This window comes from Schistocerca nitens, chromosome 4 (assembly GCF_023898315.1).
Source record: "Schistocerca nitens isolate TAMUIC-IGC-003100 chromosome 4, iqSchNite1.1, whole genome shotgun sequence".
In the NCBI taxonomy this organism is placed as follows: Eukaryota; Metazoa; Arthropoda; class Insecta; order Orthoptera; family Acrididae; genus Schistocerca; species Schistocerca nitens.
In genome coordinates, this window is record NC_064617.1 from 597,105,326 (window position 1) to 597,121,779 (window position 16,454).

At 41.0% G+C, this 16,454-nt stretch overlaps 1 protein-coding gene across 4 annotated transcripts in view; it reads right to left on the reverse strand.

Moving 5' to 3' along the window:
* LOC126251475 (venom carboxylesterase-6-like) overlaps window positions 1–16,454 on the reverse strand; it is a 196,256-nt gene that overhangs the window by 94,396 nt on the left and 85,406 nt on the right. The window contains exons 7-9 of one of the 4 annotated variants that reach the window (XM_049951915.1): window positions 15,589–15,755; window positions 13,724–13,868; window positions 4,203–4,338 (exon numbers count right to left, since the gene is read on the reverse strand). The exons of the other annotated variants lie outside the window; for them this stretch is intronic. Coding sequence (XP_049807872.1) covers window positions 4,203–4,338; window positions 13,724–13,868; window positions 15,589–15,755 — 448 coding nt within the window. The remainder of the gene's footprint in view (window positions 1–4,202; window positions 4,339–13,723; window positions 13,869–15,588; window positions 15,756–16,454) is intronic. 4 annotated transcript variants of the gene reach the window in all.

The window sequence follows — 16,454 nt, forward strand, 5'->3', positions numbered from 1 at the left end:
ATATAATTATAGTGAAATGTACAGGAACAGTTTCAGGAAACTACAGTAATGTCAAAACTATAGTAAGTCTATAAAATTTTGAAAAATGACTTTTTTTTCACTGTAGTACTATACGGATTCATCGTTACGGAATCCAGATACTGAGGGTGGATTCTTGATATTTTTATCTCCTTTTCAATTACTCTTACTTCCAATTGCTGTGATACAATACGGAAACATAATAACGGCCTAAAGAATGTCAAGACTTTCTGGAAAAATGACACGGATTCTATCAGGTTATCTATCCAAATTAAAGAGTAGTATTTAAGCAAAGTCTCATGAGCCACAAGGTCTTATTGCTGAGAGGAGTGCTCCTTTATCGATTCTGGACCCTGCTCATCCGTTTTCGATGGAGAATCGGGCTAGCCCTTCACATTACTTTGGAATATAGCATATTAATAGATAACATGGTGGCGGTAGTAAGGTCTGCGAACATCGCGTCCTTCAGATACTTAAGTACACTTTCTTCACTGCTTGCCTGGATCTTAGCAGGGATCTACCTAACTAATTTCTGTCAGTGCAGCATAACGTGTAACTTTTGTTGGCTATAATTGTCCTGGTTAACCACATGTACCGTTACTTTTATTTGCTCGTTGATCACAGAGTCTCCACTCACACGTCACAGAAATTGTTTCTAAATTTTTAAATGAACACACCGCCATTTGACTGTATTATTCTTTATTTAATTACAACACAGGTAGTGGCCATTTATGCCATTTTCAAGTGACTCAGTTTATGTCATTAACATATATTGCAGGATATCAAGCTCAAATTTGGCCATAAATTATGAAAACTATTCGCTCCCCACGAAATGCCAGATGTAAACTCAGTAAATAGTAGTGAGAACGCGTCACCTTTAATAAAAACACATTTGGTATGTTAAAGAAGAACATATGTCCTAGAGTCGAAATTGTTTCTGTTCAGAGTCGTACCGGTGTCTTGAGGCACAGAACAGAATTGTTCCTCCAGCCTGCCCCCTCTCCAAACGCATTACCGTCCGCCAGATTTATAAAGGCACGCAACTGATCAATCAGATGTAACCTACACTATCTATTAAGCATCACGTGCCAAAAATATGAGGCACTTCACCCCAAGATGAAAAAAAGGATAGTTGTTGAAATGATTCTTCAGGGCGACACCACCATTCAGTTAGTATGAGAGAAAAATCATCAGAATAACAATACTTTAGGAAATGTGAAAAATAAAACGAAGTATCATATTTCAAGAATTATCTTTGCCTCAAATGAAATGGTTGGGAGCATACATTACAGAAAGTGTTGATCAAGAACACAAGTGAAACTTCCTGGCAGATTAAAACTGTGTGCCGGACCGAGACTCGAACTCGGGACCATTGTCTTTCGCGGGCAAGTGCTCTAGTCTGGAAGGTAGGAGACGAGGTACTGGCAGAAGTAAAGCTGTGAGGACGGGGCGTGAGTCGTGCTTGGGTAGCTCAGTTGGTAGAGCGCTTGCCCGCGAAAGGCCAAGGTCCCGAGTTCGAGTCTCGGTCCGGCACACAGTTTTAATCTGCCAGGAAGTTTCATATCAGCCACACTCCGCTGCAGAGTGAAAATCTAATTCTAAGAACACAAGTGTTTTCTTTACCCACTCATCAGCAATTGTTTGTATAGAAAAAATTCTCTACCCCTCCCCGACACCCCCTCTCCTCTCCCAAAGGGCCACAGACCATGCCACTGTGGGATAACTTGCAAACGTAAACGATACTGATAGTGGACAGACAACTTACAGTCTCTAAAGGGGATCAGCAGCCTTTACTCCCTGGCAGATTAAAACTGTGTGCGAGTTTCGCAGGAGAGCTTCTGTGAAGCCTGGAAGGTAGGAGACGAGGTACAGGCGGAAGTGAAGCTGTCATGAGCGGTCGTGAGTTGTGCTTTGGTAGCTCAGATAGTAGAGCACTTGTCCGCGAAAGGCAAAGGTCCCAAGTTCGAGTCTCGGTACGGCACTCAGTTTTAATCTGCCAGGAAGTTTCATATCAGCGCACACTCTGCTGCAGAGTGAAAACTTCATACTGGAGAAATAAAGAATCTTTAGAAATGAGGTGTTACAGAACATTGTTGAATAGTAATGGGTAAAGGGAGCAATTAATAAAGGGGCTCTGTATCGAGTTGAGGGAAAAGAAAGTAATGGCACAACCTGAGTGCAAGAAGGTTAGGTCGTTAGGACACATTCTGTAAGGGATAGTTAATTTGATTTCCGATGTTAGTTTTTGGATTAAAAATGGTACAGAGGGCTAATATTGACTACTGTCGCCAGAAAATCACTAATATTCAGTGCAAAATTTTTAACACGGAAATTATGTCCACATTCATCGGATGTCAACTACTGTAGATATTGTTTGAGTTACCACTTGTAGTAAATGTACTCTGTACTTCGGCTTTCTCCTGCCGGTCGAATCTCATTTTTACCCAATTAAGTCTCTGCAGTATAATTCTGTACATGTTGGTCAACTATAGGACGTGGCTGACAAAGTTTAGGAAGCAAGTTTGCAGGTTCCTTGTTATATTTTGTCAACATGTAAGGATAGGTTATGAGAGCACCAGCGAAGTTCATTGGCCACTATTGGCGTGACACTGCACAATCTAATTTGTTGGCTTGACTCGTTGTGATATCTGAGGGATCGGTTGTGTGTCATCGCTTTAAAGCCCATACATTTAACACAGAACTAATCCTTAAGCCGATTTAAGTAAACAAACAAGTTGGCGAAAGTATGTATAAATACGAAAGAGGATTGGAAAAATTCTGAAGGATTTGTGATGTAAGCGGGACTAGATAGTAGTAGTCTAAACGAAACAAAGGTATATACATCAAAATTCGGACGTATCAGAAGGATGTGATCACATGAATTGCGAATTCAAATGATAAACAATTTAAATAATATTTTATTAGGTAGTAGCGCGTGTAAAATGTCGAACACGAAAACACGTGCGAGATAAGTTTAATTAGAATGCAGTACATTACAGAAGATACTATTGTGGTCATTTTGCGAACACTCATTAAAATATCAAAATAGCGTTAAATCAATTATTAAGGAAGTTTACTCCCACATCCGGTACTGCAACGCAAGACAGCTTTACGTGAGAAGTAAACACATATCAACTAATAAATTTCAGTTACTCAGCCACCAGGAAAAATTAGGCAAGGATCTGGGGAAACGCATGCTGCCTTCATATTGCGTGCAATTGTAAACTCGCCTACAGTTCTTCATATACATGCCTGATTTAAAAACTTGTTTGTTGTATCTTTACTGATGTCATGTTGCGTTAAGATGTATAGTTAACAGTAATATATACAATAAATACAGTCTGTAAGATTTTCAACTGCAGTATGACAGCTACACAAGGGCAGTGGACAGTTTCTAGAGTTAGTTTGCTGTGTAAACAAATGGAGGCACGACCGGCGCTGCGGATGTTCAGCGCATTAGTTGCTACTAAGCGTTTTTGGAACATTTCGTACAATTCTAGAGACTTGCAAATTATTTATAGGAGTTCAAGAATATAAGTTTTCCACAGTAGGTTCGTGGTCGTTAGCTATGAACTGCAGTGTGATGTTCAAAACTGTGCAAGTTCTTGAAGGAGTTCGCAGTTCAATGAGCCGTTGCACTCATCGCATTTAAACATGTATGAAGCAAACATTATCTTAGGAAACCTTAGCCAATTTGAGTTGAAGAATTTTTTCCAACACGCATTTCTGGCCCACCAGAGAAGCCATTTCCAGGAAATAGTAAAATAATACTTGGTGAGTGCCACTGATGTCTGGGCGTCTCACTGGCGATGACCGCAGCCAACGAGCTTCAAATTAGGACACACATTTCAACAGGTCTTTTTACATTCGGCGCTACATTGTTTTATTGGATCTCATGGTCGATGGCTGCCTTAGGCAAAGGTCATAAGTCGGTCTCACCTTCTGACAGCACACTTATTCACGAAAGTCAACAGCGAACTTTCAAAGGCAAAACGCGCATTCCCACTGTCAGTCGCGGCGTAATCAGAAGTTTGTTGTTCTCAATAATCACTGTAAGAAATTTGGAGCATGTCCATTACATTATATACCGTCCATCTGACAGCAAATTTCATGATGAAACACACTCTTTTGGAACGACATATCCTTTTGATAAATTTTATTTATTGCGTCTGATACATACTCACCCGGTTTTAGCGAAGTTTGTCCAGAGTTTTGTCATGGCTTTAACGACTTCATAATCTTTCTCGGGCATGGCACCAGATGTTGGATAGTAAGGGTTGTTCGAAAACAAGTAAAATAAATCGTCCGCATGGGCCACACCTGAAACATAGGTCACTCTGTCACAGAAGATTTATACTTTAATTTTTAAATCTGGCGTTGCATTTAGACGTGCCTACTAGTTTTTGAGGTATTAATGATAACACTGATGTAAATGCTGCACGTTAAATACCAATAGAGTCGGCTGGATTATAATCCTGTGGGAAATGTTATTTGTGAGTGGTATCACACCCTGTTCAACTCTGTACATGCCATCAGCTTTCCATCTAGTCATTTTAAGTATGAAGAACTGACAACACTGCTCAAAAATTCGTTGTATTTCGTTATGAATTTGATACTTTGGTGAATTCATCACCTTTATTTGTACTTAGTTATGAATTTGAAACTTTGGTGTATCCATTACCTTTATTATTTTGTTGCTTCACTTAAGAGAACACACATGCTGTTCTGCCACTGACTATAATGTAATTCTAACACTTTTCATTTACTCTTCAGTTAATACTTCCGGGTTGCGACAGTCATATAAAACTGCTGCCTAACGTCCTGTCTCCTACTGCGGGAGAAGTCTTTAGAGGTAAAACAGCTACTGCCTCTACATAGGATTCACGGGCTGTCGCCTTTATAGAACACACATAGGGAAGCACCATAACTCACATAATGCCGACTGCATAACTAACTGTATACTCGATTATAAATAATCGATTGTTGGTGCAAAGTCAACATACATATTTCATCTAACTTCAAAACTTCCTATTGTCTGTTAAAATTATTATGGTATTCACGTATCTCTGTTGCACCCGTGGTCTAGGGGTAGCGTCTTTGATTAGTAATGAGAACATCCTGGGTCCCGGGTTCAAAATCCGCCACTGATTAGATTTTGATTAATAACCAGCAATGGCGGCCGAAAACTTGTGGCACAAGAAGTCACACCGTCCTGCCAACGGTCTTGTCAAATAGGGCGGAGGAGCGGACAGAGGTTCAGGACACTAGCTTATCCTTCGGATGAGAAACTGCCCATAAAGGCGGAAGAATCAGTAACGATCAACAGCATAAAGACGTAGAAGGTGGAAACCAATGTGTTAAAGACACACAACGTTTATGCACACGACATGTGGTCTATAATTGAAAAAGTGTCATGATTATGTCTCCATTGGCAGAGGATTTCGGAATAATCCCCCATTCGGATCTCCGGGAGGAGACTGCCAAGGGGGAAGTGACCATGAGAAAAAAAGCATGAGCAACCAACGAAAGGATAACATTCTACGCGTCGGAACATCGAATGTCAGAAGCTTGAACGTGCTAGGGAAGTTAGAAAATCAGAAAAAGGAAATGCAAAGGATCAATCTAGATATAGTAGGGGTCAGTGAAATAGAATGGAAAGAAGACAAGGATTTCCGGTCAGATGAGTGTAGGGTAATACCAACAGCAATAGAAAATGGTATAACGGGAAAAGGATTCGTGATGAACAGAAAGGTAGGACAGAGGGTGTGTTACGTTAACAGTTCAAAAAGCGGGTTGTTCTTACCAGAATCGACAGCAAACCAGTACGGACAACGATAGTTCAGGCACACATGCTGATATCGCCAGCTGAAGATAAAGAGATGGAGAAATTATTTGAGGATACTGAAAGCGTAATACACTACGTAAAGGAAGATAAAATTCTAATAATCATTGGGTACTGGAATGCAGTTGTAGGGGAAGGCGCATAAGAAATGGTTACAGGAGAACATGGTCTTGGGACAAGATATGAGAGAGGGGAGAGGCTAACTGAGTTCTGTAACAAGTTTCAGCTAATAATAGCGAATACTCTGTTCAAGAATCACAACAGTAGATGGTATACTTGAAAAAGGTCGGGTGATACGGGAAGATTTCGGTTATATTGCAACATGGTCAGACAGAGATTCGGACATCAGATACTGGATTGCAAGACGTACACAGGAGCATATGTAGACTCAGATGACAACGTAATGGTGATGAGGAGTAGGCTGAAGTTTAAGAGATTAGTCAGGAAAAACCAATATGCAAAGAAGCGGGATAGGAAAGTCCCAAGGAAAGACGGGATACGCTGAAAGTTCTCTTAGGTCAGATAGAACAATAAAGAATAGCTCAGCAGGCGGTACAGTTCAAGAGGAATTGACATCTTTAAAAAAGTAATCACAGAAACTGGAAAGAAAAACCTATGTACAAAGAAGGTAACTGAGAAGAAACCGTGAGTAACGGTACAAATACTTCAGCTGATCGACGAGAGAAGGAAGTACAAAAATATTCAGGGAAATTCAGTAATACAAAAATACAAGTCACTGAAGAACGAAGTAAGAGGAAGAGCGGGGAAGCTGATACGAAATGGCTGCATGAAAAATGTGAAGAATTAGAAAAAGAAATGATTGTCAGAAGGACTGATTCAGCATAAAGGAAAGTAAAAAAAAGAAAAGACAAATTTTCGGTGAAATTAAAAGCAATGGTGGCAACATTGAGAGTGCAACGGGATTTCCACTGTTAAATGCAGAGGAGAGAGCGGATAGGTGGAAAGATTACGCAGAAGGCCTCTATGAGGGGGAAGATTTCCCTGGTGTGGTGAAGAAGAAACAGGAATCGAATTAGAAGAACTTAACATCAATTAAGACAGAAGGGACAGCTAACATTCCATCAGAATTTCTGAAATCATTGGGAGAAGTGGCAACAAAACGACTTTTACGTTTGTGTAGAATATTTGAATCTGAAGACACACCATTTGGTTTTCGGAAAAACATCATGCACACAATTCCGAAGATTGCAAGGGCTGAGAAGTACGAGAATTATAGCACAATCAGCCTAACAGCTCATAAATCCACGTTGCTGACGTTAATGAAACCGTCACTTCTACCAACATACTGCTGCGATAAGGGGACATCAGGCCACTTCAGGAGTGAGAGATCCTACGGCACTCACAGTCGGTCTCAGATGAACATTTGGCTTATCCACTTTTGGTAGGCCATATATTCCGGATGGATAAGCTTCTGTCCTGCAGAACTGTTTTTTATAGTCAGAAGAGAAAGAAGAGATGGTAACTCTGAAATGAAATTCAGTGAGAAAAAAGTTTTAGCAAGGACATCACATTATGATGCACGCATTTAATGTAGAGAAGTAATAGAGATTCATAAACACCATAATAATTTTAACAGAGAAGAAGAAGGTTTTGAAGTTAGATAAAATATGGGTGTAGACTTCGCGCCAACGGAATGACAATTGATTATTTTTGATTGACAATGACGACACTATCCCGAGATAGTCATACAGTGGGCATCACGTGACTTACGGTGGTGCCCTATATGCGTTCTATAAATGCGAGAGCCTCCAAAGCATTAACCGCTTTAAATCGGAAGAAGCCTCCCGCAGTTGTAGGCGAAACATTAGGACGCAGTTTTATACGTTGATCACGGCCCCTCAGCTCATAAGCATTAATGAAAAAGACGTCAGCTGTGAAAGCCTACATTATATGATGAATCTCTTTTTTTTTTTTTAATTTCTAGCTCAATTGCGCTCACACACTCGCTACGTTTACTTCCTACGACATTCGCTACCTGCCCAACCTCAATTAATTACCTTCGATCATTATCAATATTCACGGCGATGCATCAGTTAAGTGTCAACAAGAAACTGAGACACCTTACACAGTACTTCTGAAAAGTTAAGAATAATCAAGAAAAGTGTAAAAGTGAATCACTTTAAATTAACCAGAATTTGTAATTTGCCGCCTGTATGAAAATACGTGTACTACCAACCTCGAATAAGTGCGTAGGTAATAAATTCTACAAAGGACAGTAAATTGGACCCACTGTGTCTCAAGTTAGGCTTAACATCGGCACTATGTTTAGCAATAATGAACTTTTGCGTGTTCTAATGCTTAGTTTCTTGTTTCTGCTATTCGTATAGATTTCCATAACAGTTTATTCTCATGGCGCCTAAGTAAAAGTCAGTGTTTTGGATGGTACTAACGGTGCAAACATAGAAACTATTTCACGATTTTCAATTTAATAGCGCTATGAAGAAGAGATACGATTATAAAAATGCCTGATGCTGAAAATTTCACTGCCACTGTCATAAATTTCAGGATTCACCTTTAGCTTTCCATTGTAAAGCCAGCACTCGTGGACTGACGATGGTGGGTTAATGAATTATTCGCCTGAGTGCAGCATGAATAGGACTGAGCCGACAGATATTTGTGAAACTCTCCCACTTTTCATAAAGTCAGAAGTTTTCTCTTGAATTGTAATTTTATTTCCTGGTTTCCGTCTCGAAAAACATGTTTTGCTACGATATGACTAATGGTCTGAAACAAAATAACTACTTTTAATAAACACTGAGTAGTGGTGCTCAGTGCGAGAGGATGCTTTCTTCCGGAAAGAAGATCTTTGGGGGAATTTCGAGAGTTGGTGAAGAGAAACTAGCCGCGACAGGTCGGGGTTGTAGCGCGAACTGCGAGATGTGTGTGGACGGAGGTCACGAGAGGGAGAAAGGGAGTTTTCAGGAGTGCTGTGAGCCCACACAGGATGTAGGGACCTTCCCGTAGTCGGTTGGTTGGCTGCTACTGCCTTGGTCGCCTACGATTGTCTTTCGCTGAGGTGGTCCGTGGATCTGTGAAGTGGTGGCCTTGTGCGTATTGATACCGTCGTGTACGGTGCATGATGAAACTAATACCGGCGACTGAGAACTATGAGCCTTGCTGCCCTTCAGACAAACCTGAGTGCAACAAATGTTTGCAAACTGGCGAATTGAGATCATGAGTTGGTTGCGAATGTTTCTCATGAATCGAGCTTTATGCTTGGAACTGTGTACGTTTGTTAGAAGTGTCACAAGTGTATTACGCCCAAGCATACGTCTGCATGTGATTTTGTGGTACAGCTTGGTCAGCTGAATTACATGGGCTAGTCTATTAGTATTCACAACTAAAAACGCTCGCTTGCTGTGCCGTGCTTGCTGTAATTTCGTACACTGACCCTTATTATTGCAGACAGGCACTAACTTGGTACATTCACATTTCATTCTTGTTAGTTAACGGAGTTAAGCCTTGTTTCAGTGCTGATATCCGAAGCGCCCCTTTAAGCAATACAAGCTTTAGGTGTGGCCAAATGTTGCTCCTTAGTAGTGTTAACAAAACTTAATCTGTTTCAGTGCACAACTCCTCGGATCCTGAAACTGTTCACCTTCCCCTCCATGTTGTTGGGTAAGCAGTTCAATTTGTTTATGGCGGTCCAAATGGTCGGCACCTGTCAGTCGATGAAGGAAGAAAACCCCCAGTGCAATAATCATATTTGTTATATTGCTGTGGCAAAGCTTTGGTCTTGTACATAATAGTTGTGTTAAGATTATTCTTTTAAGGCTCCTGTTTTAATTTGCTTGACACTTGGCAAATGAACTGTATTTAAGTGTCCGGTTGGCATTATTTTCTTGTATTCTGTGCGAGTGCACGAAGTTCATTTAATCACGTTTTAATCTCTATAAATTACTACTAGGCAGGTGTTGAATGTTGGGTTTGCGATTTTAGCTAGTTGTGTGTCTTGAGAAGTGATTACTTCCGAAATGAAGTGACTAACGGTATTATTTATGTTGGTATTATTGATGTTATTGTGGTGTCACCGCCAGACACCACACTAGCTAGGTGGTAGCCTTTAAATCGGCCGCGGCCCGTGAGTATACGTTGGACCCGCGTGTCGCCACTGTCAGTGATTGCAGACCGAGCGCCACCACACGGCAGGTCTAGAGAGACGTCCTAGCACTCGCCTCAGTTGTACAGCCGACGTTCATAGCAGTGGTTCACTGACAAATTACGCTCTCATTTGCCGAGACGATAGTTAGCATAGCCTTCAGCTACGTCATTTGCTACGACCTAGCAAGGCGCCGTATTCAATTGATATTTATCTTGTGAAGCATGTACAGTCAAGAGAGATGTTCACCAATTGTGGATTAAAGTTAAGTATTCTACCAGTTACCTCCTGTTTTGCTAGTCTTATTTCTCTGACCTGTTCCAGACCTCACGCCAGCCTGCGTGAGTTTAAACGCGTGCCTTTCGGCTTCCTCCAAACCCCGTGAATTGGCTCCTGCCAATTCACAACAGTTATAAAATTAATCTGTCATTTTCTTAGCGTCATTATTTGTTAGCCTTAAGTTTTGGCACGAATCCAGGAAGTTGTTAATAGTTCAAGATGTTAATTACCTTAATAATTGCTAGGTATGTAAGTCGAACATTTTATTTAAAATACCGTTGTTCTGAATATTGTTTGAGATTTGTTAAAACTATTTATTACACAGGGTGATTAAGAAAAATTTTACCTTCTGTAAGGAGATCATTATTTTTATCCTTTTTAAGAGATCATTATTTTAAATATATCTGAGATTGTCCAAGCTGAGTGAGATCGGGGAAAAAACTATTTTCTCTTTCTTAAGATTTCACTATCACAAATACATGCAGTTACTTACGGTTGGTAGTTCAAATTAAGCTCGCCAATTGTCAAATAAATTTTCTGTTAAAAAGTTGTAACTGAGAATAGTTTTGCTGTTGTCCTACCCTTGGGTTCCCCTTCCACACCACAGCCATTGACTGGTCTTAACCTTGCCCCTGGTACAATCTGTTTCAGTGGTAGCAGAGCGTGGTTATGCACTGGGGTGGGGGGCAGTGTTAACATCATTCACGGTTGTCTTATAGTGCTAGTGTTAAGTATTTTAGTTTGTATGTTAAGTGCTTGCCATTCTGTCTAGTCATTAAGTTGGAGGAAGGTGCAGGTGCTGGAATTGGTCTCATGCAAGCGTTGGATGTGTTGAATTGAATTATTAAAAAAAAAAAAAAAAAGAGCAGTTCATTTATGAACTGTAAATACGGGCGCATCCGACCGATGTTACGGTTGTGGAGCTTACAATGCGGTCACGGAATATTTTGGACAGACCATTGCAGGCAGAGCGAATTGGCGAGGTAAGTCACGCCTTGTCTTATTGTTCTGGGGCTCTTTCGCGTGTGAGTGATACGATTGAAATTTTGCAAGGTAGTCGTCCGTCGTGAACACAGGTGAATAGGATCCAAGCACAGATTAATCATTTGCTAAACAGGCTTCGTGATTTGAAACAATTACGGATTACTTAGGAGGATGGCGTTCTTTTAGAAAAGCTCTTGAATCATGTCACGGAGTTACAATTAGATCTCAATGGTCTGCAGTGGCAGGAGAAACCCACTACGGCTGAACAATGTCAGCCCACAAGCCTACTAGGCTCTGCTAGTTCTTCGTTTAGACACAGTGGAGGTGAATATGTATCCGAACCTTTTGTTAAACTGCCTAATCCTGTTATGTGTCTTCTACAACGTTTGAAGATGCTAAGTATTGAAGATTTAACGTGAATCGTGGAAGTGTTGTGGCTGCCAGTTCGGTTAGAAAAACAGGCCAAAGCACTCTAATATTGCTGAAGTCTTACGTAGACAGGGAACCCTGCAAGAAATAAGGAAGGACACCATCAGGAACAAAGTTTCTCTTCGGATTAAAAACTAATTGGTTAATAGATATTTTCTTCGAGTCCAGGGAGAGAATTACGAGTAAACTCTCCAGGAATATGTTGACGCAATACGGATTGCTATTAGTGTCATATAGACAGGTCACGTCTAATATCCTGTGAGAAGCCATCCACGTTTATCGAGTTGGGTAGATGGTTCTGAGCATCGGTTATGTGCGTTTTGCCGACTGTCGACGGGAAGGCGTAACAAGTGCTTGCGTTTAGTCCGACGTGCCCGCCTCCAGAAATGATAGGAGTGTTAAAATCAAAAGCTGTTTCTGTTGCGGAGATCCTGGTAATTTTGTGAACCGATGACCAGTGGCACGAAAGTCATGTCCAAACACCTGACACCAGATGGAAGTTGGCGATTCGACGGTTAAACCGCCTATTAAAGCTTGTTACCGCGTCAGAGTATCCGTTAATGACGTTTCGCCTTTTGCCTGTGCCGAACTCAACCGTGAACCGGTATGTGCCTTAATCGATTCCGGGAGCAGTCTTTCATTCATCAATAATGATTGGTACCTTCAGAATCGTAATATTTTCAAGCCTGCCGCTTTTCAATCGTATCGGCAAGGGTGTCGTACTACCAATGGGCAAGTGTTGCCTCTCGTTGGTCTTCTCAAGGCGAGTATTTCCATACAGGGTTTTCCTTTACCTTTCCGCTTTGGGGGCACTAGACAATTATGTGAGAAAATTATTTTTGGGTGTGACTGCATTCAGCATACTGGTCTAATTTTGAATTATTTCAACAGACAGTTTTCCCTTATGTTTTGCCGTGAATGGCAATTTAAATTGTCAGTGATTCTCGGTAACAGGGGTTATAGCGATCATGAGCCGAGATTGTAAATTTCAAGTGGACCATCTTGTGGAATCTCATACTCAGTCACGCCTTGTTACGGGTTCCTGATAAATTCCCTGATTTATCAACGGATAGACTGGGCGTCAGAGATAGTATCAAATATAGGATTCGTCTTATCGATGACATTCCGGTGCGTGACTCGCCTTATCGACTGTCGCCACATAAAATGAAGATCTTGCGGCAGTTATTGAGCAGATGCTCCCATATGGTGTTATCAGCAGTCCTACTGCCCCCCACGCCTCGCTCATCTTTTTGGTTCCCAAGAGCCAGGGATCGGTGTCATCGATACTCGGGGATTAAATAAAAAGTTTGTTCTTGAGTCAGTCCCCTTACCTGACTTGCATCCATGGTTTCCTGGTGCTCGCTTCTTTCCTCTGTGGGATGTTAATCAAGTCTACCATCAAATCCCGTTGACCGAGCTTTTGAAACAGATTGCAGCATTTTGTACAGATTGGAATTTATTTGAATTTATCCGCATTCCATTCGACCTTTCTAGACTTTTGGATAATGTCTTTGGAGATTTAAAGTTTAAATCTGTCTATCATTATTTAGATGACGTGTTCGTCGATAGTACCACCTTCGAACAGCCCTTACATCATCTTGAGGTGGTTCTCGGTCGCTTTCGCGATGCCGGGCTTACCGTTAAGCCGTCAAAGATCAATGTAGCTAAAGAGCAAATTTCCTTCCTCGGATTACCCCTTCCACACCACAGCCATTGTGCTGACCTTTACCTTCGCCAACACCAGTTTCGCCGTACCTACAGGAAATGTTCCTTTACTTCCTCCATTCATGTAATTTTCGTTAATTCTCTCTCGTGAAAACCATAAACTCTTTATTCTTTAGAAAAGTGAGAAGTTAAAGTAATTTAAATGTTTTGTGCAATGTTACGTTTTAAAAAGCATTTACGGCGAAATATAACTGATATGCCCATTTAGGAACAAATTTGAAACATAGTGTTAAACACTACAATGAACTTAAAAGGAAAAAACTGAGACCACTACGTCCATTCACTTTACTCACATCACTTTAGAAATTTTTTTATAGAACTCTTACCCAGGTCCAGATCTACACCTCCAAAGGCTTTTGTCATCCGGTATTTTCCCCTGTATGAAAGAAGATAGTAGTAAACAGGCGCTGTATCCTTGTACTTCCTGACAGCCTCATCCGCGTTCCAGATAAATAATCCGTCAGTGTACAACTAGAAAGAGAAAATAAGAAACTCCTTGTGTGGCAGATCATTCCATCAAATGCACAAATACAGTAAAAGGAAACAACAGAACAATTATGGCCACTTTTATTCACATATGCATTAATATATGAATTAGATGACAACTGAGTAGTATTACATAATAAAAATGATGGGACATTTAGTCTTCTAGCGACATAACTTATTGTAATATTGCATATATCCTATAGGGTACAGTTGTTTCATAAAATATAATTTAGAAAGAAAGAGATTAGTGACTTAACAATACAAAATAAATAAACTGAAGTAGAGTGCTATGGCATCTCAGTAGGAAACCAACTTCTTTATTTCCTACCGACAACATGAAGTAGACGTTTCCTCGTATGGTATCCATTAATTCCAAATTCTTCATGAGAAAGAGATTAATCCACGAAGTTAACAGTTAAAAAGCTGAAAATATGAATGAAACGCTACTTACAACGGATGTATCTGACTACAATACATTTAATTTACTGTAAATATTTCAGCTTAAGTAAACTGAATCATTGGTTCGTATCTGTCAATGGTTTTGCTTCGTGGTTAGTGCAGGTGTTTTGATACTATAAGGCTCGTTACTGGCCATGCTTTCTAAATTTATTTCACAATCTCACACACGGTGTAGTGTAAGCACCTAATTCAGCCGTAGTCAGCTGTCGTGATGCAGTGGGCGTTTCTACGGCCTATTGCAGGATTACAAATACGAGTAAAGCTTCAGTCGTGCCTTCCGTTGACAGTAATGTAGCGGAAAAAACAAAAGTAAAAAAATGGAAATGGCTTGCGCCTGGGGCCTCCCGTTGGATAGACCGTTCGCCTGATGCAAGTCTTACGAGTTGACGCCACTTCGGCGACTTGCGCGTCGTTGGGGATGAGTTGATGAAGGCAACACAACACCCAGACCACGAGCGCAGAAAATCTCCGACCCAGCCGGGAATCTAACCCGGCCCCCTTGGCATGACAGTCAGTCGCGCTGACCACATTTTCTTTTCTTTTTTTTTCTTTTTAAAGGATGGTAGACCGGTGGGGGCTCAGGGGGCAAAGTTGGCAGGGGTCGAAACCCGAGGTTTGGCCACAATGTCCCCCTCACCACCACCCAGCCACTGAGCCTGTGGAGCATAGAGAAGAAGTGGAAGACACAGGAATCATACGAAATGGAAGGCGTTGTTGTTGTTTATTTATTATCGTTTTGTTTTTGTAATATTCACTATTATTATGAAATTATGTGGAACATACACCACTCAGATATCGGGGCGGACAGCAAAAGTAAAGATCCGACTTCCGGCCCTGATGTTCTACTCGGGACAGGCCGTCCGCCCTGTCATACTCTGCCAACGCCGGCAGGTGGATGGTGGTGTGGGGGAGCGTGGCGTCACCACACCCGCTCTCCCAGCCGTTGTCGGTGTTGTTGACCTCGGAGCCTCCACTTTTCATCCAAGTAGCTCCTCTACTGGCCTCACAAAGGTAGGTGCTCCTCGTACCAGTCCTTCCACTAAGGAAACCTCCGTGGCAATACTGGAAACCGAACCCGGGGTTTCCCAAATGGCAGGCAGACACGCTGACCACGAAGCTATAGAGGAGGTCTAATGTAGTGGGTACCATGACGTACACCGAATTCGTACTCAGAATAAGAATTCCTTAATGTTAAATTTTAATTTATTCGGAGCAAGAACAGCGTTTTCAGTTTGAGAATACTTACTTCACTGAGTTTGCTGGCAGAAAGTTCACCGTTTGAGAAATAGAAGTCCTTAATCTTCTTAGTGACTAAATCTGCCTGTGGCTCTCCGTCATACGATAAAGACAGGGGAAGCAGCCTCTCTCCGTCCTGTTTTAAATCTTCCAGTATCTGTTTATTTGCTATGGAAGCTGAAATTTAAACAGTAGGTGATGACATTTATTCAGTGAATAATATGTTTGCCAGTATTTGTACATAATCGTAAGGCTACGTTATTTCGCTAGTTACATATGAAATATTTTATCTTTCTACTATGTACAGTGCTGATTTTCAGATTTACTTCTTTGATGTACTGTAATTACAACCGCTTGATTTAGAGACAGGTATTTATAATGGAATGGCCCAATCCATGTCGAATCACACCCTGAAATATTTTATGCTGAAAATAAACAAGGGAAGAAATGCGCTATAAAAAGTTTTGCTGCTAAGACGCACGGCAAATAATTTTTTTTTAAATTGTTGAAGTTATTTGTTTTTGAAGGTTTCTTCAGCCTCCCTAGTTAGTTCGCAGGCGATCGTGACAGGAGACCGTAGCGCAGCGTATTTGTAATATCCAGAGTCACACAGGCGAATTTGAAGCAACCACACCATACAAAAAAATGTCATGTATCATTAATGTGTAGAATATGAGGCAGTTCCAATCGACAGCTAAACTGTTACATAAGTGACTCTTATAAAGTTGGCTAGCAGATCAATAAATTGAAGTGACATTAGAATGCTGGAAACAAATATTCGTCTTACATCAGGCACACCTGACGAAAGAAAAATTAATGCTTTCAGGCAAGTCCACGTAATTACTACTTTTGTTTAGGCAGAACTGCGGTGGAATA